Below are 27,152 nucleotides of genomic sequence, written 5' to 3'. Positions count from 1 at the left end.
TCACTCATTCTCTCCATGTGCCCAAACCATTTCAAAACACCCTCTTCTGCTCTCTCAACCACGCTCTTTTTATTCCCACACATCTCTCTTACCCTTACGTTACTTACTCGATCAAACCACCTCACACCACACATTGTCCTCAAACATCTCATTTCCAGCACATCCATCCTCCTGCGCACAACTCTATCCATAGCCCACGCCTCGCAACCATACAACATTGTTGGAACCACTATTCCTTCAAACATACCCATTTTTGCTTTCCGAGATAATGTTCTCGACTTCCACACATTTTTCAAGGCTCCCAAAATTTTCGCCCCCTCCCCCACCCTATGATCCACTTCTGCTTCCATGGTTCCATCCGCTGCCACATCCACTCCCAGATATCTAAAACACTTTACTTCCTCCAGTTTTTCTCCATTCAAACTTACCTCCCAATTGACTTGACCCTACACTCTACTGTACCTAATAACCTTGCTCTTATTCACATTTACTCTTAACTTTCTTCTTTCACACACTTTACCAAACTCAGTCACCAGCTTCTGCAGTTTCTCACATGAATCAGCCACCAGCGCTGTAACACCAACTGACTCACTTCCCAAGCTCTCTCATCCCCAACAGATTTCATACTTGCCCCTCTTTCCAAAACTCTTGCATTTACCTCCCTAACAACCCCATCCATAAACAAATTAAACAACCATGGAGACATCACACACCCCTGCCGCAAACCTACATTCACTGAGAACCAATCACTTTCCTCTCTTCCTACACGTACACATGCCTTACATCCTCGATAAAAACTTTTCACTGCTTTTAACAACTTGCCTCCCACACCATATATTCTTAATACCTTCCACAGAGCATCTCTATCAACTCTATCATATGCCTTCTCCAGATCCATAAATGCTACATACAAATCCATTTGCTTTTCTAAGTATTTCTCACATACATTCTTCAAAGCAAACACCTGATCCACACATCCTCTACCACTTCTGAAACCACACTGCTCTTCCCCAATCTGATGCTCTGTACATGCCTTCACCCTCTCAATCAATACCCTCCCATATAATTTACCAGGAATACTCAACAAACTTATACCTCTGTAATTTGAGCACTCACTCTTATCCCCTTTGCCTTTGTACAATGGCACTACGCACGCATTCCGCCAATCCTCAGGCACCTCACCATGAGTCATACGTACATTAAATAACCTTACCAACCAGTCAATAATATAGTCACCCCCTTTTTTAATAAATTCCACTGCAATACCATCCAAACCTGCTGCCTTGCCGGCTTTCATCTTCCGCAAAGGTTTTACTACCTCTTCTCTGTTTACCAAATCATTATAAATATATATTATATATATATATATCATATATATTATATATATATATAATATATTTTATATATTATATATATATATATTATATGTATATATATATATATATATATATATATGCAAGAGTCCTGGAAAGAGGGGCAAGTATGAAGTCTGTTGGGGATGAGAGAGCTTGGGAAGTGAGTCAGTTGTTGTTCGCTGATGATACAGCACTGGTGGCTGATTCATGTGAGAAACTGCAGAAGCTGGTGACTGAGTTTGGTAAAGTGTGTGGAAGAAGAAAGTTAAGAGTAAATGGGAATAAGAGCAAGGTTATTAGGTACAGTAGGGGTGAGGGTCAAGTCAATTGGGAGGTGAGTTTGAATGGAGAAAAACTGGAGGAAGTGAAGTGTTTTAGATATCTGGGAGTGGATCTGGCAGCGGATGGAACCATGGAAGCGGAAGTGGATCATAGGGTGGGGGAGGGGGCGAAAATTTTGGGAGCCTTGAAAAATGTGTGGAAGTCGAGAACATTATCTCGGAAAGCAAAAATGGGTATGTTTGAAGGAATAGTGGTTCCAACAATGTTGTATGGTTGCGAGGCGTGGGCTATGGATAGAGATGTGCGCAGGAGGATGGATGTGCTGGAAATGAGATGTTTGAGGACAATGTGTGGTGTGAGGTGGTTTGATCGAGTAAGTAACGTAAGGGTAAGAGAGATGTGTGGAAATAAAAAGAGCGTGGTTGAGAGAGCAGAAGAGGGTGTTTTGAAATGGTTTGGGCACATGGAGAGAATGAGTGAGGAAAGATTGACCAAGAGGATATATGTGTCGGAGGTGGAGGGAACGAGGAGAAGAGGGAGACCAAATTGGAGGTGGAAAGATGGAGTGAAAAAGATTTTGTGTGATCGGGGCCTGAACATGCAGGAGGGTGAAAGGAGGGCAAGGAATAGAGTGAATTGGAGCCATGTGGTATACAGGGGTTGACGTGCTGTCAGTGGATTGAATCAAGGCATGTGAAGCGTCTGGGGTAAACCATGGAAAGCTGTGTAGGTATGTATATTTGCGTGTGTGGACGTGTGTATGTACATGTGTATGGGGGGGGGGGGGTTGGGCCATTTCTTTCGTCTGTTTCCTTGCGCTACCTCGCAAACGCGGGAGACAGCGACAAAGTATAAAAAAAAAAAAAAAAAAAAATATATATATATATATATATATATATATATATATATATATATATTTTTTTTTATTATACTTTGTCGCTGTCTCCCGCGTTTGCGAGGTAGCGCAAGGAAACAGACGAAAGAAATGGCCCAACCCCCCCCCCCATACACATGTATATACATAACGTCGACACACGCAAATATACATACCTACACAGCTTTCCATGGTTTACCCCAGACGCTTCACATGCCTTGATTCAATCTACTGACAGCACGTCAACCCCGGTATACCACATCGCTCCAATTTCACTCTATTCCTTGCCCTCCTTTCACCCTCCTGCATGTTCAGGCCCCGATCACACAAAATCTTTTTCACTCCATCTTTCCACCTCTAATTTGGTCTCCCTCTTCTCCTCGTTCCCTCCACCTCCGACACATATATCCTCTTGGTCAATCTTTCCTCACTCATTCTCTCCATTTGCCCAAACCACTTCAAAACACCCTCTTCTGCTCTCTCAACCACGCTCTTTTTATTTCCACACATCTCTCTTACCCTTACGTTACTCACTCGATCAAACCACCTCACACCACACATTGTCCTCAAACATCTCATTTCCAGCACATCCATCCTCCTGCGCACAACTCTATCCATAGCCCACGCCTCGCAACCATACAACATTGTTGGAACCACTATTCCTTCAAACATACCCATTTTTGCTTTCCGAGATAATGTTCTCGACTTCCACACATTCTTCAAGGCCCCCAGAATTTTCGCCCCCTCCCCCACCCTATGCTCCACTTCCGCTTCCATGGTTCCATCCGCTGCCAGATCCACTCCCAGATATCTAAAACACTTCACTTCCTCCAGTTTTTCTCCATTCAAACTCACCTCCCAATTGACTTGACCCTCAACCCTTCTTTCACTTCACTGAGTCATAAAATTGGCCTCGTTACCATCATACATCTCTAAGTATACGTATGATATACTACGCTCGCTACTTAACCTTCTCCGGGTCACATTCTTGACCCCAACGGAGTAGAGGAGGGCGCGATATTCACCCAAGATGGCAACATCAGTCTCTTGTAATAGAAGGAATTCCATCATAACGTTACTAAGTCTGTTAAAGTAAAAAGCTATTGCCATCTACCACAAGATGATGCGCCATCATGGTTCCTGTCTTGCTGCTAAGGTAGAAGAAACATTCTGGGGTAATCACAGTCATATACATCGTGTCTTACACGTTACTAATATTTTTTTACGAGATGTGTCTCAGAGTAGAAGGTGTTTTAAAACTACAATTACAGGAAGCCTTGTTGTAATGTCAGTGTCGCCGGTGTTGTAATGGTTGTTACTGCCAATGCTGTGAGTAATGAGTCAGTGTAGCAAATGTATCATTGGTTATCATGCTGGCTGGTTGACGAGTCAGTATAGCAAATGTTACATTCTTTATCACTGCAGGCGCTGTGGTTGCTGAGTCAGTGTAGCAAGTGTTGCACTGGTTATTACTGGTGGTGTTCTTGTTGTAGATTCAGTATAGCAAATGTTACATTGATGATCCGGTTGTTGAGTCAGTTTAGCAAGTGACAACATTACTTATAATGATGGCGTTTCAGTTCGTGGGTTAATTTAGCAAGTGTTTCACTGGCTGTCGTTGATGGTGTTGAAAATGAGGTAATGTAGCAAGTACTGCACAGGTTCTCACTGATGGTGATATGACTAATGACTTGATGTAACAAGCTTTGCAGTGGTTTCTCCCGGTGAGTTATGTTTTTTAAGTCATTATAAGGGTTGTACTGCCTGTTAGTGATTGTGGTAAGGCTACTGAATCATCGTGTGAGATATCGCAGTGGCTGTCAGTGTTCTTATTATGGCTGTCGAATCAGCGTGGCACATTTCGTGTTTGATGTTGCCATCGTGGTTCTGACTGTGGCTTCAGTGAAGCAAATGTTGCACCAGATGTTATCGCTGGTGTTCTAGGAATTGGGTTGAAGATTCAGATGTTGTGTTGTGTCTCTTCTCACTGCCTCAGTGCTTTCACTTTAGGGTTAACTCAGCGAGGGATATCCTGCTTTCTTATGACTTTTCAATCAGTGTCGTCGGTGGTGTGCTGGTTATTACTGTCGTAAGTTGTTGCTGCTGCCATCAGTGACAGGTTCTGTGGATGCTGAGGCTTTCAGCTACGTCGCATTGCTTTTCCTGACAGGCATCTCCGTCCTCTGTGACCACAGGTTTTCCAAAAGCATTTCTTTCGCATAGGAATTGCCTCTGTTTACTGAAGTCACCTATTCAAACTTGGCGAATAAGTCATCACAAGTGGCATATACAGGAACGGGACCATTTAACTGAAGTGGAAAGAATTATTCATATTTAAGATTGCGTAACAGTACCTGAAGCACAGTGACGAGCAATTGCCATAGCGAAACAAAAATGATTGGATGTCAGTCGGTAATAGCCGCACTCCGCACTCTATATAGTAAGAAATTGTGGTGCAATACCCTGGGTTAGACTTGCCATTTTGTCTGTGCAGTTCCCAGAGAAATCCATTTTGCAGGTATATGAAAACGTATATTGCACTGTCACTCCACTGAGTCTCGTATTGGTTGCAGGGAGAAGGCTTCTTGTGCTGTAGCCGTACCAGTTAATTCTGTACACCCAAAGAGGAGACGAATTGTTCTCTCATTTGTTGAGTTCATTATGTAGTTCTTAAGAGATCATTTTGCAAGATTATAATTTTGATTATAATAACAGAGTTTTGTGTAGCATTTCCTGCCGTCTGTCTAGAATTCAGGTAATTACCGCCACCTCCCTCATGATAAATGTTTTCCTCCATCACTCACGGTATACAGTGACGGAACTCACTGCAACGTACACAGTGACAAAGTTCAATATCCTCCCTCCATCACAGTGGCGAAATTTTCCTTCCTACTCTCATGTAGGACGAAGCTCACGTTTCCAATCAAATGTGTCAAGCTGTAGCTACGATAATTTCCATCCTTACTTCCACACACTGGCGAAACTCCATCCTGTTTCCTGTTTTACAAGTGAAATAATTCAAATGTGTTAACAATGGAACTCCCTGTTGTTACACAAATAAGAAAAGTATTTTACTTCTGGTCCTCTAGTTCATTGCAACATACATTTTTTGACCACCATAAACATCTTGCATTTCATTGATGTCATAGTTCAGGTTTTTTCGCGGGAATATTTAGAGGAATTACAAGGGCAGAGGTGCCTCCTTAGGGCTGGTGTAGGGTGAGGCGTTGTCTGGGAGGAAATCCTTTAAACTGAAGCATTAATGATGTGCTTCCTGCGTGGTGCCAGTGGCCCAGTCTAAAAGAGCTTATGTTCAGCATGAGTCCTGTGTTCAGTTCTATACTTCTCTCTTGTTCCTCAAATACTCTAACCCTCGTTTATGCTTTCGTAGCCACTTCAAATGGAGTAATGGTTTTGAAAACTTGTATGGCCGTGGGAAAGTGCAGTTGTGTGTCCATGGAATTGGAATGTTGAGATTTCTTAAATACATTGAGAGAAGGACGTGTTCCAAAGGTACTCACGCAGGCAAGGTGTGTCAGTAGCTAGCTTATGACGTAACACAGCCATTGTTGCTACGAAATTACCAACTTTGTTCCAGTTCTGTTTTCATCACTGTACTCCACCTACTTCCCTTAGCACACCTCCCTCCTCTTCACATTTAATTAGATTTCTATATCGTTTTTTCCTGTAAGTGACTTGTATAAAGATGATAATGTAAGACCTCCGGGTTGTTGTGGAATAAGAGCAATATAGATACAACTATACCTGTGTATCTCTGGATGTGTGTATGTGTGTGTGTGTGTGTATGTATGTGTGTGTGTGTGTGTGTGTGTGTGTGTGTGTGTGTGTGTGTGTGTGTGTGTGTGTGTGTGTGTGTGTATGTGTGTGTGTAATTATCCAATTGTAATTTAATATTTATGTTATATAAAGGACTTCTACACTCCTGGGGCCACATCTCTTCAACTTTACTATCACGCAACGTACACACGCTGTCTCCATTTGCAGTTTTATTCAGCTTATCTGATTTATCTTATATTATAAAAGCACTTCATTACATATTGTAAAAGTACATCACTACATATTATAAAAGTACTTCATTACATATATTCTAGTCGGTTTTTGCTTAATTTCATGTTATGTCTGACTGCCCTATCCCTTCCTCTTTTGAAGAACTGCTCCCTAATCATGAAAATAGTGTAATATCTTAGAAGTTGGTTAAGGTCACCGCTTATTCTTCTCTCGTCCATAGTAGACAAATCTAAGGCCTCCAGTCTTTATCCATACCTTAGCTCTTCTGTTACCATCTTCGTTGCCCCTCTCTGCACCTTCTCTATCAATTCTTATCAATTCATTTGCCTGCAGACAGTTTGTCTCCTTTCACTTTTCTCCTAGTATATGTGTGTGTGTGTGTGTGTGTGTGTGTGTGTGTGTGTGTGTGTGTGTGTGTGTGTGTGTGTGTGTGTGTGAGTGTGTGTGCGCGCGCGCGATTATCCAGTTGTAACCATTTGTATGATTTGGGGAGAGAGATCTAGACCCACGAAGCACCATCCTTTGAACTTCCTTTACCAGTAAGGAAGGGTCAACACCTAGCTCTCACCGCAAGAAAATGTTGAGCTGAAAATATAATCCAGCGAGATCCGTGTCGTACAGTGTTATGAGTGAGATGGAGAAAGTTTGTATCTGTGGACTGAATGCCAGCAACCCACATCTATTTGAGGTAGAAAGGAAAGATTCAACCTTGGCCAGGAAGGGTAACTTGACAGTCATTGTAGCGCTGCCTCACTGAGCCGCAGTCATTCATCTACCAATACCTTGACGGCAGTACCTCCTTTGTTGTTGGTTGCCAGCCTCTGTCATTACCCATTTGTACTGTACGGGGAGGGAGATCTACACTCGTGGCAACCGATCTCTTGATTTTTTCTACAGTCCTACAGCTTTTCAAACTTCTGTATGCAGCCCATAGCTACTGTCTCATAATTCAATTTATTCTATATATCTACTACTCTTATGCTGCCAAATTCCTTCCTTACATTATTTTTCATAAATTTATTCTATGATTTAATGTTATGGTCTCTGATTGCTATGGTCCTGCGTCTTTCGAAAAACTGTTCACTATCTACCTAATAAAAGTGGATTACGAACTTGGAGGTTGTGATCAGATCACTCAATCTTTTTCTTTCCAAGGTGGGTATATTGAGGTCACTAGCCTTTTCTTGTAATTTCCCTCTCTTGATTCCGGTACCATCTTTACTGTCCATTTGTTTTTTTTCTATTAGTTCTTTGTGGTTCTATAGGTGCGGTGACCATGCTTGGTCAGCATATTGTAGGTTATAGCATGTCTGCAGTTGGGTATTAATTTTCTTATCCTTGTTCTATGATGTGCATGTCATATTTACTAGCAAACAATTAAGCTCCATCAAGTCTCCTTTTCACACACATACTTTTGTCTTATTTCCTGATGGATAACATTCGTATCGAAATCCTCTTACACTGTTTCCCAGTCTCATTACTTTGCATTTACTTAGGTTGAGTCCCGTCAGCTATGGGTCAGACCAACTTTTGAGTTTGTGTAGATCCGCTTATAAGTGAATGCAATCATCCTTACTCTTTACTTCCTTCTCTACTTTGGTATTATTCGCAAACAATCAGGTATGAGTCCAGGAAGAGCAATGGCCACAAGACTAAGTCCTCTGGCAAATCATTAGTGAGTCCTACACATTTCAAAAAAGGTTCCTCAGACAAGCGTCCTTGGCTCTCCGCTATTTCTCTCCTTCGAAGAAGTCTCCATCTTATTCTTGCTTGAAGATCCAGATATTTTACCGGCCTCCTGCGTAGTTCAGTATGAAATGCTTTCTGGCAGCTCAGACACACATATTCCTTCCATTCTTGTCTTATGTCTCATACGGAGATCACTCTATGTTAAAAGTATTAGAGGTTTGTCATGCATGACATCCTGTCTCAGAATCCATGTTGCCTCTCGCTTAGGTAGTTTTTTCTTTTCAAGTTGCCGTCCATTAATTTTCATTAACTTTTCCTGTGTTTGACAGACCACAGACTGATCCATAGTCAGAGCAGATCTCAGGTCTACTTTCTTGGAAACAGATACAACATCTACCCTTATCCATTCCCTTAGAATTCTTTCCTACAGCGACGTCTCTTTCTGAATGTGAGGATGTTTCTGTGGCATGGGGCGCAGCTTCATCCGAAGAATTCATATTGGCTACTGAGTGAGAGGCCGGCTATTTAGCAATATACAAATATTTTGGTAACATATGATAGACAAATTATCAGAGGAAAATGAGTGAGGTGTACGAGGTGAGTGCATGGCATGCCAATGTGTAGTTAGAGTCCAAACAGCGAATGTGTGGGAGTATTGGATAGATGGAGGTTGCGCTGTGAGAGGCCTTGGGTGGGCTGTGTTTGCGCTGGGACGCGTGCGAGGGAGGACAGCCTTTCTTGGTTTCTCTTACCCTCCCTCCAACCTTCAGACGCTACCACCTCTGTTACCTACTGATGGATGTGATCACCAAACAAGGCTGGCAACAGTGGGAGCCTGGAGGAGGAATGGGGCGATGGAGACGATGATGTGGCGATGAAGATAGGGCGACGATGATGTGAGGATGAAGATAGGGAGATTGTGATGAATCAGGTAATGATGCAGAATTGTGATGGTGCTATGGACGCTAGGAAGTGATTTAAGTGTTGTTCAAACGCGTTATGAAGACAATGAAGATGTAACATAGAGTGATGAAAGTATGAGGATGATGGTATCGACAAAGATGGTGGAGTGCTGATGACGATAGTAAAAACTGCAGATTATTCAAGGGAAAGAGAATGTTGTTGGGATGTCGATAATGGTGGAAGACTGGGAGAGAGGAAGGTGGGCTGTTTGTTCTCTGAGGATGGAATGTTGAAGGCAAAGCTGATGATGATGATGATGCAGGGTTTTGGCCAGGATTTATGGGATCATTGGCGACATAGATAATGACGGTGGCGAGGGGGATGAGGGGCCAGAGGAACTTCATAGTGATAAGGTTGTGGTGTTTGCTGGAGTGAAGACAAGGGTTATAGGAAGGGTAACAGTGATGACAGAAACGTAGCTAATGATAAAGGAAAACAGAGTAAGACTGATAACCACTATCATGATGATGGTACATGTGTGTGTTGATATCAACGTATGTGTGATGATAATGACACATGTGCGTGATGATTATGATTTACGCACACACGCGTTTGATGATATCGTTATAAGTGCGTGATCACTAGGGTGTATGTGTGTGATGATGTTAATGTATGTGTGATGATGATAATGTACTCGTCATTATGATGATGATGACGACTTATGAGTGTAGTAATGATGCTGATGGTAATGATGTAGGTACGTGCTTGATGATAGTGGTAATGTAAGTAAATGATGATAATGATGCATATAGGAATTGATAATGAAGATGTATCACTTAGGTGTGATTTTGCTGATCGGTTTCGATTGTGTATGGCAACACATGCAGTAATGATAATCATAAAAGCAGACTGATGACAGGAAGGTAAAAATGCCTGTTTTGGTGGCAATACTGAATGAGTTAAAAACGGACACTACACAGACATAAAGAAAAGGAGGCAAAGAAAATAGAAATTATTTGTGTAAACAGTTTTTGATGACGTATGTGATGTCTACAAAAGAGAAAGAGTATGGAAAGAAGAGCGAAAGAACATGTGTAGAAAACCACGTGATGTTAGTTATAGGTGAAGGATGACGTAGTTCTGATAAGGACGAGAAAATGAAGATGTTAAGTTAATGACGGTTTGATCTTGAAAGTGACATGATGACAGACAGCGTGATACGATAATCGTTGGACTGAAGGAAAAACAACCGCAGTGCCAAGGTAGAAATAATGAAAATGCCAAAAGAAAAACCTATGTCGTAGGAAAACAAACATTTGTGGTGTTCTGGACTCTGGAAACTCTCACAAGTGGGAGCTGCTGCCTAGGACATGAATGTGGTCTCGGAGGCAACTGGTACTGGAACGGAAAGAAAAGGAATAGTCGTTGTAGGTATGGCCGGAAATGCAGAAGAAAATACAAGGTTGAAGATGTACCAACACTTGAACGTCAGAAACAGGGCGAAGGATGCTGAAGTTGAACTTTAAAATCATAATCTAGACGGACACTGTGGAACTGAGAACTGGAGATTAGATGTTATTAGATTAGATGTTATCGTGCACCTGAAGAACAAGCAGAAGGTAGAAGCTATTGTACTAAAACTTGAAAACCAGGAACAAGATGGAGGTTGTTGTGCTATAACTTGAAGCATGAGAATATGAGATGCTGACGCAACTATAATACAAAGACCATAGCCATCGTGCATGAAGCTGAATCGGTAAAAAGTAAAGTATTTTGACAACAAAAATTATAACAATGAAACTTAGAGAACAAGAACATTAGTATTGGTATTTGATGCACACTTGCAGAAAGATCATGTGTCGATGCAAACGCTAAGAAAAATAAACTAACGGAATTCAGAAGAGAGACATACAATGTGGCAGCAATACAAGCGGAGAGTTAAGGGATCTGGCTGGTCAGGACTCTGGGGAAATAGTAGAAAAAATCAATCATGAACATGATGAAAAAAAGGAGAAATCTGGGAGTCCATATATACACCCTGTTGTGGTCACCAGTGTCTGTGTTCTGCACCTTGACATTAGGGGAAAAAAACATAAGAAGTTAACCAATCTTTAAGTTAGTTAATATATGGAAACATGGAAACTGAGCGACGTGGAACATGAATGTCAACGGGAAAAAATTGTATGAATATGATGATCCGGCTTTGATGGGTGATATATTTTGACAACAAAAACAGCTATATTTCATTTAGTTAAGAAAAAAAGCAAAATAACATTTGGATGTGATTTCTTGGTGTGATTTTGTGTCCACTCTTGGTGAAGCAAGTCCAAGCAAGTCTGAGAAACAGCTGCTGAGGCCAGTGACAACCGAGGGGGTGTGTGTACTGAAGATCACAGTAAAACATAACAGAATCAGAGAAATTGAGGAGTGAATATTAAACGGGTAAAAGAGAGATTATCATAAGAAATATTAAAGAATGTAGAAGAAATTTAGATGGTAAGATAAAAGACATCAATCAAGACTAATGTGAAGTAGGGAAGAAAATAAAATTAATAAATGAAAACACCGATAAGGAACAGATAGAAATGCCAACCAAAATGACAGAATGAGTGCAGAAATGAACGAAATGAAAAAAATGTGTTGAAATAAACAGAAATTAAAAGGAAGAAGATGACAGATGAGGGGATAAAAGAATTAGTAATACTCTGTTGAAGAAGAAAGACATTTAATTGAAGATAAGTAAAACAAATGAAACAATATTTAAGCGATACATAAATCAAAATGAAGAGGAAAATGTAGATGAGATTTTGAGGGTAAAGTCAAACAATGTCAAGATGACCTTAAGAGAAATGAGAAAAGGAGTCTGCTGGAGGAGAGATTAAGGTTCGCAAGGAACAACTGGCAACTCTCAGTCAATGATGCCAGCGGGAGCTCCGCCTTTATCTGCAGTAAACCTTAGACCCGTAAAGTCCAGCATTTTTTACAACAAAACTTCAATCTTGCCTCCTACCTTGACATGCTGGCCCGGTCTGTTGGGTGCTTCCTCCTGGAGCCAAACCTAGTTCGTCACCAGCCTGACCCACGCCATAACGTGCGCCTCAACTTCATAAAAAAGGCAAAAATGAGGAAGGAAATTTGTGGTTTCAGCAGGCAACGAAGCATGAAGATCACCCTCAGTAAACTTTAGTCATGGCTTCTTCCTTCCCACTGGCAGGTGATGGTGATAGTGGTGATAATGATGCAGGTGATAGTACAGGTGGTGGTGATAGTGGTGATGATGGTGCAGGTAACGGTAATAATGGTGGTTGTGTTGACAATGATAGTGCAGGCGATGGTGATAGTGATGATGGTGGTGATGGCATAGGTGATGGTGTTAGTGATAGTGTTGGTGATCATGGTGGCGGTGATGGTGGTGATACTGTTGTTGGTGGTGATGGTGATGATGCAGATGATGGTGATAGTGATGATGGCACAGGTGATGGTGATAGTCATGATGGTGGTGATGATGGTACAGGTGATGGTGACAGTGGTGGTGATGGCACAGGTGATGGTGATAGTGTTGGTGATGGTGATGATGGTACAGATGATGGTGATAGTGATGGTGGTAATGATGGTACAGGTGTTCGTGACATTGTTGGTGGTGGTGATGATGGTACAGGTGATGGAGATAGTGGTGATGGTTGTGGTAATCATGGTGTTGATTAGGGATTGAAGGTTCTGGGAACACTAAAGAATGTGTGAAAAGAGAGAACATTATCGAGGAGACCAAAAATGGAGATGTTTGAAGAAACAGTAGTCCCAACAATATTATATGGATGCGAGGTATGAGCTACAGAGGTTGCTTATATTCAATTGCAATGCCATTCACTCTGACCGCCTTGACGCATTTCATCTTGCGCAAGGTTTTCAAGACTTTTTCTCTCTTCACCAAACCCCTCTTCCTGACCCTCTCACTTCGCATACGATCTCGACCAAAACACCCTACATCTGCTACTCTATAATCAAACACATTCAATAATTCTTCAAACTACTCATTCCACCTCCTCCTCTCTTCATCCGTACCTGTTATCACTTTCCCCTTTGCCCCCTTCACCGATGTTCCCACTTTTCTTTTGTCTTTCACACATCATTCAACTTCTTACAAAGCATCTTTTTAATCTCGGAGAACAAAATTATGTATGTTTGAAGGAATATTTGTTCCAACAATATTACATGGTTACGAGGCATAGGCTATTGATGAGGTTGTACGGAGGAGGGTGGGTGTGTTGGAAATGAAATGTTTAAGGACAATGTGTGGTGTGAGGTGGTTTGATCGAGTAAGTAATGAAAGTGTAATATCAAGATTGTGGTTGAGAGAGCAGAAGAGGAGGTATTGAAATGGTTTGGACACATGGAGAGAATGAGTGAGGAAAGGTTGACAAAGAGGATATATGTGTCAGAGGTGGAAGAAACAAATAGAAGCGGAAGATCAAACTGGACGTGGAAGGATGGAGTGAAAAAAAGATTGAGCTATCGGGGCCTGAACATACAAGAGTTTGAGAGGCGTGCAAGGAATGGAGTGAATTGGAACGATGTGGTTTACCGGGGTCGACGTGCTGTCAGTGGACTGAGCCAGGGTATGTGAAACGTCTGGGGTAAATCATGAAAAGGTCTGTGGTGCCTGGATGTGGATAGGTAGCTGTGGGTTCGGTGCATTACACAGGACAGCTACAGACTGAGTGTGAAAGTATGGAGCCTTTTTGTCTGTTTTCCTGGTGCTACCTCGCTGAAGCAGGGGTAGCGATGCTGTTTCTTGTGTGGCAGGGTTGCGCCAGGAGTGGACAAAGGCAAGTATGAATATGTACATGTGTATGTAAGTGGATGGGGTCATTTTTCGTCTGTTTCCTGGCGCTAACTCGCTGATGCGGGAAACGGCGATCAAGTATAATAGTAATATATATATATATATATATATATATATATATATATATATATATATATATATATATATATATATATATATGTATATGCATATATATATACTTAGAAAAGCAAATGGATTTGTATTTAGCATTTATGGATCTTGAGAAGGCATGTGATACAGTTGATAGAGATGCTCTGTGGAAGGTATCAAGAATATATGGTGTGGGAGGCAAGTTGTCAGAAGCAATGAAAAGTTTTCATCGAGGATGTAAGGCATGTGTACGTGTAGGAAGAGAGGAAAGTGATTGGTTCTAAGTAAATGTAGGTTTGCGGCAGGGATGTGTGATGTTTCCATGGTTGTTTAATTTGTTTATGGATGGGGTTGTTAGGGAGGTGAATGCAAGAGTTTTGGAAAGAGGGGCAAGTATGCGGTCTGTTGTGGATGAGAGAGATTTGGAAGTGAGTCCGTTGTTGTTCGCTGATGATACAGTGCTGGTGGCTGATTCGGGTGAGAAACTGCAGAAGCTGGTGACTGAGTTTGGTAAAGTGTGTGAAAGAAGAAAGCTGAGAGTAAATGTGAATAATAACAAAGTTATTAGGTACAGTAGGGTTGAGGAACAAGTCAAATGGGAGGTAAGTCTGAATGGAGAAAAACTGAAGGAAGTGAAGTTTTTAGATATGTAGGAGTGGATTTGGCAGCGGATGGAACCATGAAAGCGGAAGTGTGTCGTAGGGTGGGGGAGGGGGCGAAAGTTCTGGGAGCGTTGAAAAATATGTGGAAGGCGAGAACGTTATCTCGGAAAGGAAAAGTGGGTATGTTTGAAGGAATAGTGGTTCCATCAATGTTATATGGTTGCGAGGCATGGGCTATAGATAGAGTTGTGCAGAGGAGTGTGATGTGCTGGAAATGAGATGTTTGAGGACAAGATGTGGTGTGAGGTGGTTTGATCGGATAAGTAATGAAAGGGTAAGAGAGATGTGTGGTAATAAAAAGAGTGTGGTTGAGAGAGCAGAAGAGGGTGTTTTGAAATGGTCACATGGAGAGAATGAGCGAGGAAAGATTGACAAAGAGGATATATGTGTCAGAGGTGGAGGGAACGAGGAGAAGTGGGAGATCAAATTGGAGGTGGAAAGATGGAGTGAAAAAGATTTTGTGTGATCGGGGCCTGAACATGCATGAGGGTGAAAGGCGTACAAGGAATAGAGTGAATTGGAACGATGTGGTATACCGGGGTCAATGGATTGAACCAGGGCATGTGAAGCGTCTGGGGTAAACCATGGAAAGTGTTGTGGGGCCTAGATGTGGAAAGGAAGCTGTGGTTTCGTTGCATTATACATGACAGCTAGAGACTGAGTGTGAACGAATGTGGCCTTTGTTGTCTTTTCCTAGCGCTACCTCTCGCGCATGTGGGGGGAGGGGGTTGTCATTTCATGTGTTGCGGGGTGGCGACGGGAATGAAAGGCAGACAGTATTGATTATGTAGATGTGTATATGTATATGCCTGTGTGTGTGTGTGTGTGTACATATATATATATATATATATATATATATATGAATATATATATATATATATATATATATATATATATATATATATATATGTATATATATATATATATATATTTATATATATATATATATATATATATATATATATATATATATATATATATATATATATCCTTCCTTTCCTTCATACTATTCGCCATTTCCCGCGTTAGCGAGGTAGCGCTAAGAACAGAGGACTGGACCTTTGAGGGAAAATCCTCACCTGGTCCCCTTCTCTGTTCCTTCTTTTGGAAAAAAAAAAGAAAAAAAAAAGAGAGGGGAGGATTTCCTTTTTTTTTTTTTTTTTTTCAAACTATTCGCCATTTCCCGCATCAGCAAGGTAGCGTTAAGAACAGAGGACTGGGCCTCTGAGGGAACATCCTCACCTGGCCCCCTTCTCTGTTCCTTCTTTTGGAAAATTAAAAAAAAAAACCAAAAGTGGAGGATTTCCAGCTCACCGCTCCCTCCCCTTTTAGTCGCCTTCTACGACACGCAGGGAATACGTGGGAAGTATTCTTTCTCCCCTATCCCCAGGGATAATATATATATACATATATATATATATATATGTATACATATATAGGATGGATGTGCTGGAAATGAGATGTTTGAGGACAATATGTGGTGTGAGGTGGTTTGATCGAGTAAGTAACGTAAGGGTAAGAGAGATGTGTGGAAATAAAAAGAGCGTGGTTGAGAGAGCAGAAGAGGGTGTTTTGAAATGGTTCGGGCACATGGAGAGAATGAGTGAGGAAAGATTGACCAAGAGAATATATGTGTCGGAGGTGGAGGGAACGAGGAGAAGAGGGAGACCAAATTGGAGGTGGAAAGATGGAGTGAAAAAGATTTTGTGTGATCGGGGCCTGAACATGCAGGAGGGTGAAAGGAGGGCAAGGAATAGAGTGAATTGGAGCGATGTGGTATACCGGGGTTGACGTGCTGTCAGTGGATTGAATCAAGGCATGTGAAGCGTCTGGGGTAAACCATGGAAAGCTGTGTAGGTATGTATATTTGCGTGTGTGGACGTATGTATATACATGTGTATGGGGGTGGGTTGGGCCATTTCTTTCGTCTGTTTCCTTGCGCTACCTCGCAAACGCGGGAGACAGCGGCAAAAAAAAAAATTATATATATATATATATATATATATATATATATATATATATATATATATATATATATATATATATATATATATATCAGTGTAAGGTGAGACCAAGTTGTCTCTAATGCAGGTAGAACAATACGACAACATATATACAGTTGTTCATCTTGTTTCTTATATTGTCTAATTTTCTCAGTATCATTCTACCACTAGGTGGCTGCTCAAACACCAGTTGTACGAAGTTCACAATATCATTCAAATTTGTGCCTTCACAGAGGATTCATCAGGGATCAACAGGAAGAGAAAAACTGAACCACAAAACTTGGATAAGTAAAACTCAACCAAAATACAGAAACAGTCTTTGTATTGTGAGGGAAGGAAGACTCACACTGGCGGGGTACAACATATCGAATAATCTCTTTTATCACACAAGTTTTTGAATTCCTATATGTTGTCTGCATTGACTATGTCTTCATGTATGTAGTTACATATGTTTTTTCCCAACCTTGTGGCGTCACGCCCCCGTACACTTTATTCGGTGATATATCTCATGTGTGGCAGAAACTTTGTGGACACTGCATGAAATCTGCTAAAAGATTATCCGAATCATATTTTATGGGCATAACCTATTTTAGAATTGTTCTCGGGTAAGAAGAGTTTACTTTCGCAATATCTCTACGTGGTATAGCCATCTAGTAATGGATTTATGTGGCTGTTGTAGGCCAGTTTATTATGCAGTATCAACACCTCTCACACACACACAATGGTGACCGTTACAACTAGTGTCAATTTCGTCCATATGAGCTTGAGATTACTATGTGTAGTTAACCATAATTCTTGTAGTTGTATTTGATTATAACTTTTATGACATTGTCATCTCTCAACTCAAGAGCGCCAGCCCTTATCTCCGCCATATGTTTGGTAGCAAGTCTCTTCTAAATGTCTCCTCGCAACGATTCCTGCCATCCGCACACACACACCCACCACAGACCACACTCTTGCCTCAAAACCTCCTCAATCCCATCATGCGTCCCTCTCATAGCTCCACGCCAGGGTTCTGACGTGCATTTTATCTTCAAGTCTGCTTGCTTGCGCCTGTATCTCTCTCCCCTCCTGCCTGCTTCCCTTCTTCTCCCCAATGTCTACCTTCTGTGTCTATTCCTTCCTTCCTCCCCATCTTCCTGTTATATATTAGTACACTCCACTAACATTCATTCTGCTGCGCTAATTCTTACATCCACTCCAAGACGACGCCAAGGAAGAGCAAGACAGTAAGAGCTCTAACACGCGAGCTTCATGATGCTGGTGAATTCTTAGGGAAAATCTGTTTGATTGATAAGGAAGTGGTAATATTTCTTGGCCACTCAGTCACATGGACCTTTTTCTGTCTGTCTGTCTAACATTTTCTCGGCATCATTTGCTCTTATTTAGTTTCTTTTTAAATGAATTTTGACACTGCGACATTTCTTTGTACGAAACGAAGATCTAAAAAACAAAGCGAGAGAGAGAGAGAGAGAGAGAGAGAGAGAGAGAGAGAGAGAGAGAGAGAGAGAGAGAGAGACCACCACGATAACACACAACCTTCACGGATGAGAGGTGATGACAAATTTCTCCTCGAGATATCTGAAATGTTTGCCGCAGAAATTGTGCTGTCATGCGTGGCCCGTCCGCCTCCCGACCCCGCCAGAACTTAATACTTCTTATTTCTTATGTCCTCAGCTCTTTCGGTTACCCTACAAGGATCACCCGTCTCATAGACGCAGTTTTATTGAAAAAAAAGTCAATTCATAAATGGTACTAGAAACGAAATTATTCTTGATATACTAACAAAAAGAATACCAGAGAATCATGAAACTACATTCAAGAGTATTTCAAACCAGCACCAAAATTAAGATGAAAGCGCTGTGTTAACTCATTTTCAGTCCGACAGGAAAACAATGATTTGAGATTAATTCTTTGGAACGATGATACAAGAAAAGCCATTTTGTTTGTAAGGAAACCCTATCACTAAAGTAGCAATATGTAGTGTATGTAGATAATGACTGGTACAGTACATCTTTGATTTCCCAATACCGTGCTGACATCATTACTTGTGGACATGTCATATTCTAGATATAAAGCGTAGGAAGGTCTTCTATGCATCTTGGTAATCAGATTCTCCTGTTTCTATTAATGATGAAAGAAATAATTCTTCCATTTGTATGTAAAATCCTCTGCGCATGTCAGTTATTCAGTGGAAAACTAAGAGATATTTATGGCTCAAAACATGAAAAGAGAAACAAAATTTACGAGATGAACTTGAGAAAACTAGTCTTGCACTAGATAGAAGAAGAAGCATCTTTAAATTTCTTTCTCAAGAGTGAGAACTATATATTCCCGAGACACAATGGGAAGCAAAAGAAAAACAAGTAATTGGTTGTGCTTTGGATTGTGCAATAAACTCACTCATTTTGTAGTACAGATGCGGTTACGGTAATACTGGCAGACATAAAAACCTACAATTTCTAAAAAGATAAAGATATATCAGATCTAGGAAAACTCTTCTTCCCTCTTTGTTTCTTCAGTATGCATAGGATACATTCAGAGTCACTCATGACCATAAGAAACGCATATATGAATATACAAAGACAATTGTCAACCCTGACTCCGGTCGCTCATTTTCCCCCCCTCCTGCCCCACCGACCGCTGGCATAAGGTCTTGTGTAACACCTGATAACCCGTACTCACACTCCTGTTACTCCAGGGCATCCAGCCATGTCAATATACCAATAGCGTTGTTCTCTGGCGCCAAATCCCAACGGCGCAACCGGTCTAGGAGGGCTGGATGATTCCCAGCGCTACCTTGACACGATATCAAGCGACTGGAACCCACCTGATCTTTTCTGACATTGGTCTTAAACGTGACTTTATTTTTTCCATTTATTTCTGCAACGTTACCCATCTCAGATCTAACTTCCCCTGTTGGACAAACCCTTTATTTACTTCTGATCTCACTGAAACCCAGCTCTCCAGGGCTAGATCCCTACAATATCAAATATCTCATGGCTCTTGGTTCTCCTGATTCTGAAACCGTTTGAAGCACTACTTATATTTTGGAGGTAATCCGTCCTTGACCTCATTTTGTCATTCTTATTTAGTCACACTGGAACTAAAAGCTCCCTGCATCACTGGTCCTCCAGCCATCATCTCTCTCCGACCAGTCATCTTTGTCCACCATGATGTTGCTGACCTCTATATATGGCACAGGATATCTTTTAGCCATTGTTCGCGTGAGCTGTCTATATGTGTTCCTGCCACTAAGGCCTGGACCAGTGACACATGTCCAGTTGCTGTTACTCAGTATCTGTGTGTAAGCAAGTCACACGAGGATTGACCAATCTAATACCTTCTTCCCTCGCTCAGCAAAACTCTGGAATTCTGATTTCCATTCTAAATTTTTTTTTGAAATTTCTACCGTTATACCTCATGTCTACATGCACCTGACACAGGAATACAGAGGAAGTCAAACAGCAATTGACCACTGTTTCCTTTTAAGGCTTTTTGTTATAGTGGAAGATACCAAAAGTTCAAATTTGTGTGGTAAAAGTTAGAAGGCATACAGATAATTCAAAGAGAATAACCTGTAAATTGTTATTAGAGGAGGAAATAATGTAAGTGGAAGTACTTACGAAACCTATTCTTGAACGTATCTATTGTGCTGCTTTCAACCACTTTAAGTGCCAAATAGTTCCATACGTTAACAATCCTGTTAGAAAAAAAGTACTTCGCTTCATTGATAACGTTTGGTCTGGAGTTTGTATACATTACTACGAGTAAAATCAGACGAATTAAGTCTTAAGTAACTTGATAGATCAAGATTAACAGAACATTTGATAATTTTGAATACTTGTATTAGATCACCTCTTAACCTTTTTTCAAAGCTAGATGAATTCAGGTAATATAATCTGCTCTCACAGGATTTGTCTCTCAGTCTGGGGATCATGTTGGCAGTTCGAGATTGTACTCTCCCCATTCTGTCTGTCTCTTTTTAGGTAGGGTGGCCAAAACTGAACACAATCATCAAGATGTGGATGAACCAATGAACTGTAAAGAGTAAGGATGTTTTGAAGGCTCTACCCATGAATCCAAGATTTTTTTTTCGCTCATTTCACTGCTTCTGTGCACTGCTTACTTTGTATGGGTCACCAGAGGTTATAACACCCAAGTCTTTATCTTCATTTATGTTTTGTATTTCAATATATTTCATACTGCAACTTGCCTTTCGTTTTCACTACAGATGTGTATAACTTTGCATTCATTGATAATACAATTCATTTGCTATCTGAGTCCAGTCAATCATGTGCAAGCTCAGTTTTGGATATATTTCCCAGCTTTGTATCGTCAGCGAATTTTGATATCTTGCAGTACAGCCCATTTATATACATGGGAAAGAGAAATAGTAAGACTGGTCCTTGTGGCACTCCACTTGTTATGTCTAACCATTCTGAGGCCTGACCATTAGAGACAATTCCTTATTTACGGCCAGTTAACCCATTTTCTATCCACTGAAGTACAACCCCATCAATGTCATGTGACTTGATTTTTGCTGGTAACCTTTGATGTGGAACCTTATCGAGAGCTTTTTGAAAATCTAGATATGTGACATCAAATGCTTTGATTTCATCATGCATCACGATTATACCATAAAAGAAATCAAGATATGTCAAACATGAGTGATTTCGTCGAAAACCATGATGAGAATCGTTTGTTAAGAGTTGGTCCTCTGATTTGTTTATAATGCTATCTCGAATGATGGTTTCCATTAGTTTTCCAACTATAGACGTTAAGCTAATAAGTCGGTAATTTCCTAGCAGTGACCTATTATCTTTGTGAATATCGGTGTTACATTGGCAACCTTCCATTCATCTGAAACCTTACCCGTAGCAAGCAACTTATTGAGAAGGGCAGTCAAGGGCTTAACCCTCTCACTTTCGCCTCTTTCATCGTTCTCGAGTAAAACTTATCAGGGCCAGGCCGTTTTCTCTATTTCATTCCGTTTATTGCTGAAAGTATGTCCGGCTTTTGTGTTAGTTTGTTGAAGACGTTCCCCTCTCTTATCAATGAGTTTGGATTTGGGGCATGGGTTGTCTTCGATCATATATACGGACGTAAAAAAATTCACATAATATTTTTGCCTTAGCATCGTTTTCTTGAACAAGGTCAGTTTTCTGTGATTAATGGTCCTATTGACTAGGTGTTGACTCTCTTCCTTCTAACATAGCTGTAAAGCTATTTTCACTAATATACTTCATAATGACGTTTAGTTTGTCGTATAACACTCTTACTTTCTCTACATGAATTCACACACAAAAAAAAAATACGTTATCATGTTTGTTAGGTTAGGTTAGGATAGATTAGGTTAGGTTAGATTAGGTTAGGTTAGGTTAGGTTAGGTAGGTTAGGTTAGGTTAGGCTGGGTTAGGTTAGGTTAGATTAGGCTAGGTCTCTGAATTTGTCATGAGCTACTTCCTAAGTCAACAGCTCCTTTTATTTCACTGCTCCCACCTTGGCTTCGTTTTGGAAATGGACCTTAGTATAACCTGGTGCTTATGTTCCCCCTGCTGCGTTGAAGGCTTTTGTGAAGGTTTTCAAGCTACGTTCATGTCATATTCATTGACTATATCATCCCACGTTTATCTGTCTAAAGCATTGCCAAGTTCATTAGAATATGCACGTTTAAAATCGTGTATTTTCCTGCGACTGTCATGTTCACCAACCTTACAAGCATTGGTGAATGCGACCCCAAAAGTAATTTGTCGGTGATCACTTGTGCCAAACTTTTCTTCAACTTCAACATTATTAACGAGATCCTCATTTGTAAAATTGAATCTAGATAATTCTCGCAGTAAGTAGGTTTCTCGACGAACTGGATTAAGTCACGATCAAGCAAGTTTAGGTAGCGTCCATGCGGGCCTGGAGCTACTGGAAAGGGATTCTCGCCCATGAGATATCAGTAGGTTCAAATCTCCCACTATGGCAAGCTAGTCTTACTGTTATTTTCTTACGAAGTTTATTTTTACTAAAATGAAGTCGACATTCTCAATAGCTACAACATTTTTTTTGTAAAATTTAGATGAGCTTTAACAAAGAGCAGGACATCACCACGCACTTTGATTCCCCTGTCCCTACTGAATATAGATCACTCTGAAACTGAGTACTTGGTGAGGATATCTATATTGCTGATATTGAACCAAGATTCAGAGGTGATTACACATCATAACTTCCTTCTAAACTTGTTCTCACCAACTATGAGACTTTATTGGGTAGGATTTCTGAGTATTTTTTCATTCTCTATGTTGCCGTATTTTCCCTTTATATAATAATAATGATAATAATGATAATAATAATAATAATAATAATAATAATAATATATTTATTTATTTTTATTATACTTTGTCGCTGTCTCCCGCGTTTGCGAGGTAGCGCAAGGAAACAGACGAAAGAAATGGCCCAACCCCCCCCCCCCCATACACATGTATATACGTACGTCCACACACGCAAATATACATACCTACACAGCTTTCCATGGTTTACCCCAGACGCTTCACATGCCTTGATTCAATCCACTGACAGCACGTCAACCCCGGTATACCACATCGCTCCAGTTCACTCTATTCCTTGCCCTCCTTTCACCCTCCTGCATGTTCAGGCCCCGATCACACAAAATCTTTTTCACTCCATCTTTCCACCTCCAATTTGGTCTCCCTCTTCTCCTCGTTCCCTCCACCTCCGACACATATATCCTCTTGGTCAATCTTTCCTCACTCATTCTCTCCATGTGCCCAAACCACTTCAAAACACCCTCTTCTGCTCTCTCAACCACGCTCTTTTTATTTCCACACATCTCTCTTACCCTTACGTTACTCACTCGATCAAACCACCTCACACCACACATTGTCCTCAAACATCTCATTTCCAGCACATCCATCCTCCTGCGCACAACTCTATCCATAGCCCACGCCTCGCAACCATACAACATTGTTGGAACCACTATTCCTTCAAACATACCCATTTTTGCTTTCCGAGATAATGTTCTCGACTTCCACACATTCTTCAAGGCCCCCAGAATTTTGGCCACCTCCCCCACCCTATGATCCACTTCCGCTTCCATGGTTCCATCCGCTGCCAGATCCACTCCCAGATATCTAAAACACTTCACCTCCTCCAGTTTTTCTCCATTCAAACTCACCTTCCAATTGACTTGACCCTCAACCCTACTGTACCTAATAACCTTGCTCTTATTCACATTTACTCTTAACTTTCTTCTTCCACACACTTTACCAAACTCAGTCACCAGCTTCTGCAGTTTCTCACATGAATCAGTCACCAGCGCTGTATCATCAGCGAACAATAATAATAATAATGATAATAATAATAATAATAATGATAATGATAATAATAATAATAATAGTAATGATAATATTGATGATAGTAATAATAACAATAATAATAGAAATAATAATAATAATGATAATGATAATAGTAATAATAATGCTAGTAATTATAATAATAATAATAATAATAATAATAATGATAATAATAATAATAATAATAATAACAATAATGATAATAATAATAATCATAATAATGATGATGATAGTAATGATAATAATAATAATGATAATGATAATAATAATGATAAAACAAGAGGATTTAGATGATACTAATGGTAATGATAAGAGTAATAATAGTAACTGATATATGCATTTAGTAGTAACTCTGAGAAATATGAAATATGAGCTATATTTCGTCGTATGGAGGACTTAGTTAACTTGGGAGTCAGCATTAATATTCCTTCTTACCCAAAATATGGAATTCACAACTTGATTTTAGTTGTTTTGATGCTAGAGTCCGCGTCTCCACGTCGATGTACCCATTAAGAAAATCCAAGTGGTTTTCAATACCACTATGATGTCTACGTTCGGCATTATGCTGTCAAATATCTTCTAGATTCTAGAATATAATTAGATACATCTATCACAGAGGAATCAGTTAGTTTTGTACTGGTCGTGGCTTATGTTTTTAACGATCATTTTGGTAAATCCTTTAGTATAAGACAAGATCTCCAAGCTAGTATCATTGTTCTTCTCATCATCCCCAGTGACAGACTGATATTGAGATGTGGTGTGTGTGTGTGTGTCGCCGGCAGGTACTGGACCATCGACCGCAGCCTCGCCAGGAAGCGGGAGAGGAGCGGTGGTAGTTACACACACATTAAGAGGGGTTTGCGAGAGCGAGGACAGCTTTTCGAGGACAGCGAATTCACCATCACCTCCAGGTCTCTCTATACCCACAAGAAGCCTCACCTCGGCCCCATTGTCTGGATGAGACCACATGTGAGTGCTTTACCTTATTCATGTATTCGTCCAAAGAAATTTGATTCTCAGTAAGGACAAGCCTAGTACACATATGATAATGGATGAATGACGACGTTATCTATATATTACTTGTCGTAGAGCATGTCTTTATTTTGGCATGCATATAGTTACATGATTATAAACACACACACACACACACACACACACACACACACACACACACATATATATATATATATATATATATATATACATATATATATATATATATATATATATATATATATATATATATATATATATATATTTTTTTTTTTTGTCGCTGTCTCCCGCGTTTGCGAGATAGCGCAAGGAAACAGACGAAAGAAATGGCCCAACCCATCCCCATACACATGTATATACATACGTCCACACACGCAAATATACATACCTACACAGCTTTCCATGGTCTACCCCAGACGCTTCACATGCCCTGATTCAATCCACTGACACCACGTCAACCCCGGTATACCACATCGATCCAATTCACTCTATTCCTTGCCCTCCTTTCACCCTCCTGCATGCTCAGGCCCCGATCACACAAAATCTTTTTCACTCCATCTTTCCACCTCCAGTTTGGTCTCCCATTTCTCCTCGTTCCCTCCACCTCCGACACATATATCCTCTTGGTCAGTCTTTCCTCACTTATTCTCTCCATGTGCCCAAACCATTTCAAAACACCCTCTTCTACTCTCTCAACCACGCTCTTTTTATTTCCACACATCTCTCTTACCCTTACGTTACTTACTCGATCAAACCACCTCACACCACATATTGTCCTCAAACATCTCATTACCAGCACATCCACCCTCCTGCGCACAACTCTATCCATAGCCCACGCCTCGCAACCATACAACATTGTTGGAACCACTATTCCTTCAAACATACCCATTTTTGCTTTCCGAGATAATGTTCTCGACTTCCACACATTCTTCAAGGCTCCCAGAATTTTCGCCCCCTCCCCCACCCTATGATCCACTTCCACTTCCATGGTTCCATCCGCTGCCAGATCCACTCCCAGATATCTAAAACACTTTACTTCCTCCAGTTTTTCTCCATTCAAACTTACATCCCAATTGACTTGACCCTCAACCCTACTATACCTAATAACCTTGCTCTTATTCACATTTACTCTTAACTTTCTTCTTTCACACACTTTACCAAACTCAGTCACCAGCTTCTGCAGTTTCACACATGAATCAGCCACCAGCGCTGTATCGTCAGCGAACAACAACTGACTCACTTCCCAAGCTCTCTCATCCACAGCAGACTTCATTCTTGCCCCTCTTTCCAACTCTTGCATTCACCTCCCTAACAACCCCATCCATAAACAAATTAAACAACCAGGGAGACATCACATACCCCTGCCGCAAACCTACATTGACTGAGTACCAATCACTTTCCTCTCTTCCTACACGTACACATACCTTACATCCTCGATAAAAACTTTTCACTGCTTCCAACAACTTGCCTCCAACACCATATATTCTTAATACCTTCCACAGAGCATCTCTATCAACTCTATCATATGCCTTCTCCAGATCCATAAATGCTACATACAAATCCATTTGCTTTTCTAAGTATTTCTCACATACATTCTTCAAAGCAAACACCTGATCCACACATCCTCTACCACTTCTAAAACCACACTGCTCTTCCCCAATCTGATGCTCTGTACATGCCTTCACTCTCTCAATCAATACCCTCCCATATAATTTACCAGGAATACTCAACAAACTTATACCTCTGTAATTTGAGCACTCACTCTTATCCCCTTTGCTTTGTACAATGGCACTATGCACGCATTCCGCCAATCCTCAGGCACCTCAGCAGGAGTCATACATACATTAGATAACCTTACCAACCAGTCAACAATACAGTCACCCTCTTTTTTAATAAATTCTACTGCAATACCATCCAAACCTGCTGCCTTGCCGGCTTTCATCTTCCGTAAAGCTTTTACTACCTTATCTCTGTTTACCAAATCATTTTCCCCAACCCTCTCACTTTGCACACCACCTCGACCAAGACACCCTATATCTGCCACTCTATCATCAAACACATTCAA

General features: G+C 40.7%; 1 protein-coding gene across 1 annotated transcript in view; it reads left to right on the top strand.

The window, feature by feature from the left end:
- LOC139763651 (calpain-9-like) overlaps positions 1-27,152 on the top strand; it is a 299,394-nt gene that overhangs the window by 145,023 nt on the left and 127,219 nt on the right. Inside the window, exon 3 of the mRNA XM_071690288.1 lies at positions 24,877-25,063. Coding sequence (XP_071546389.1) covers positions 24,877-25,063 — 187 coding nt within the window. The remainder of the gene's footprint in view (positions 1-24,876; positions 25,064-27,152) is intronic.

Source organism: Panulirus ornatus, chromosome 1 (assembly GCF_036320965.1).
Source record: "Panulirus ornatus isolate Po-2019 chromosome 1, ASM3632096v1, whole genome shotgun sequence".
Taxonomy (NCBI): domain Eukaryota; kingdom Metazoa; phylum Arthropoda; class Malacostraca; order Decapoda; family Palinuridae; genus Panulirus; species Panulirus ornatus.
This window is presented reverse-complemented; position numbering and strand designations above follow the sequence as displayed.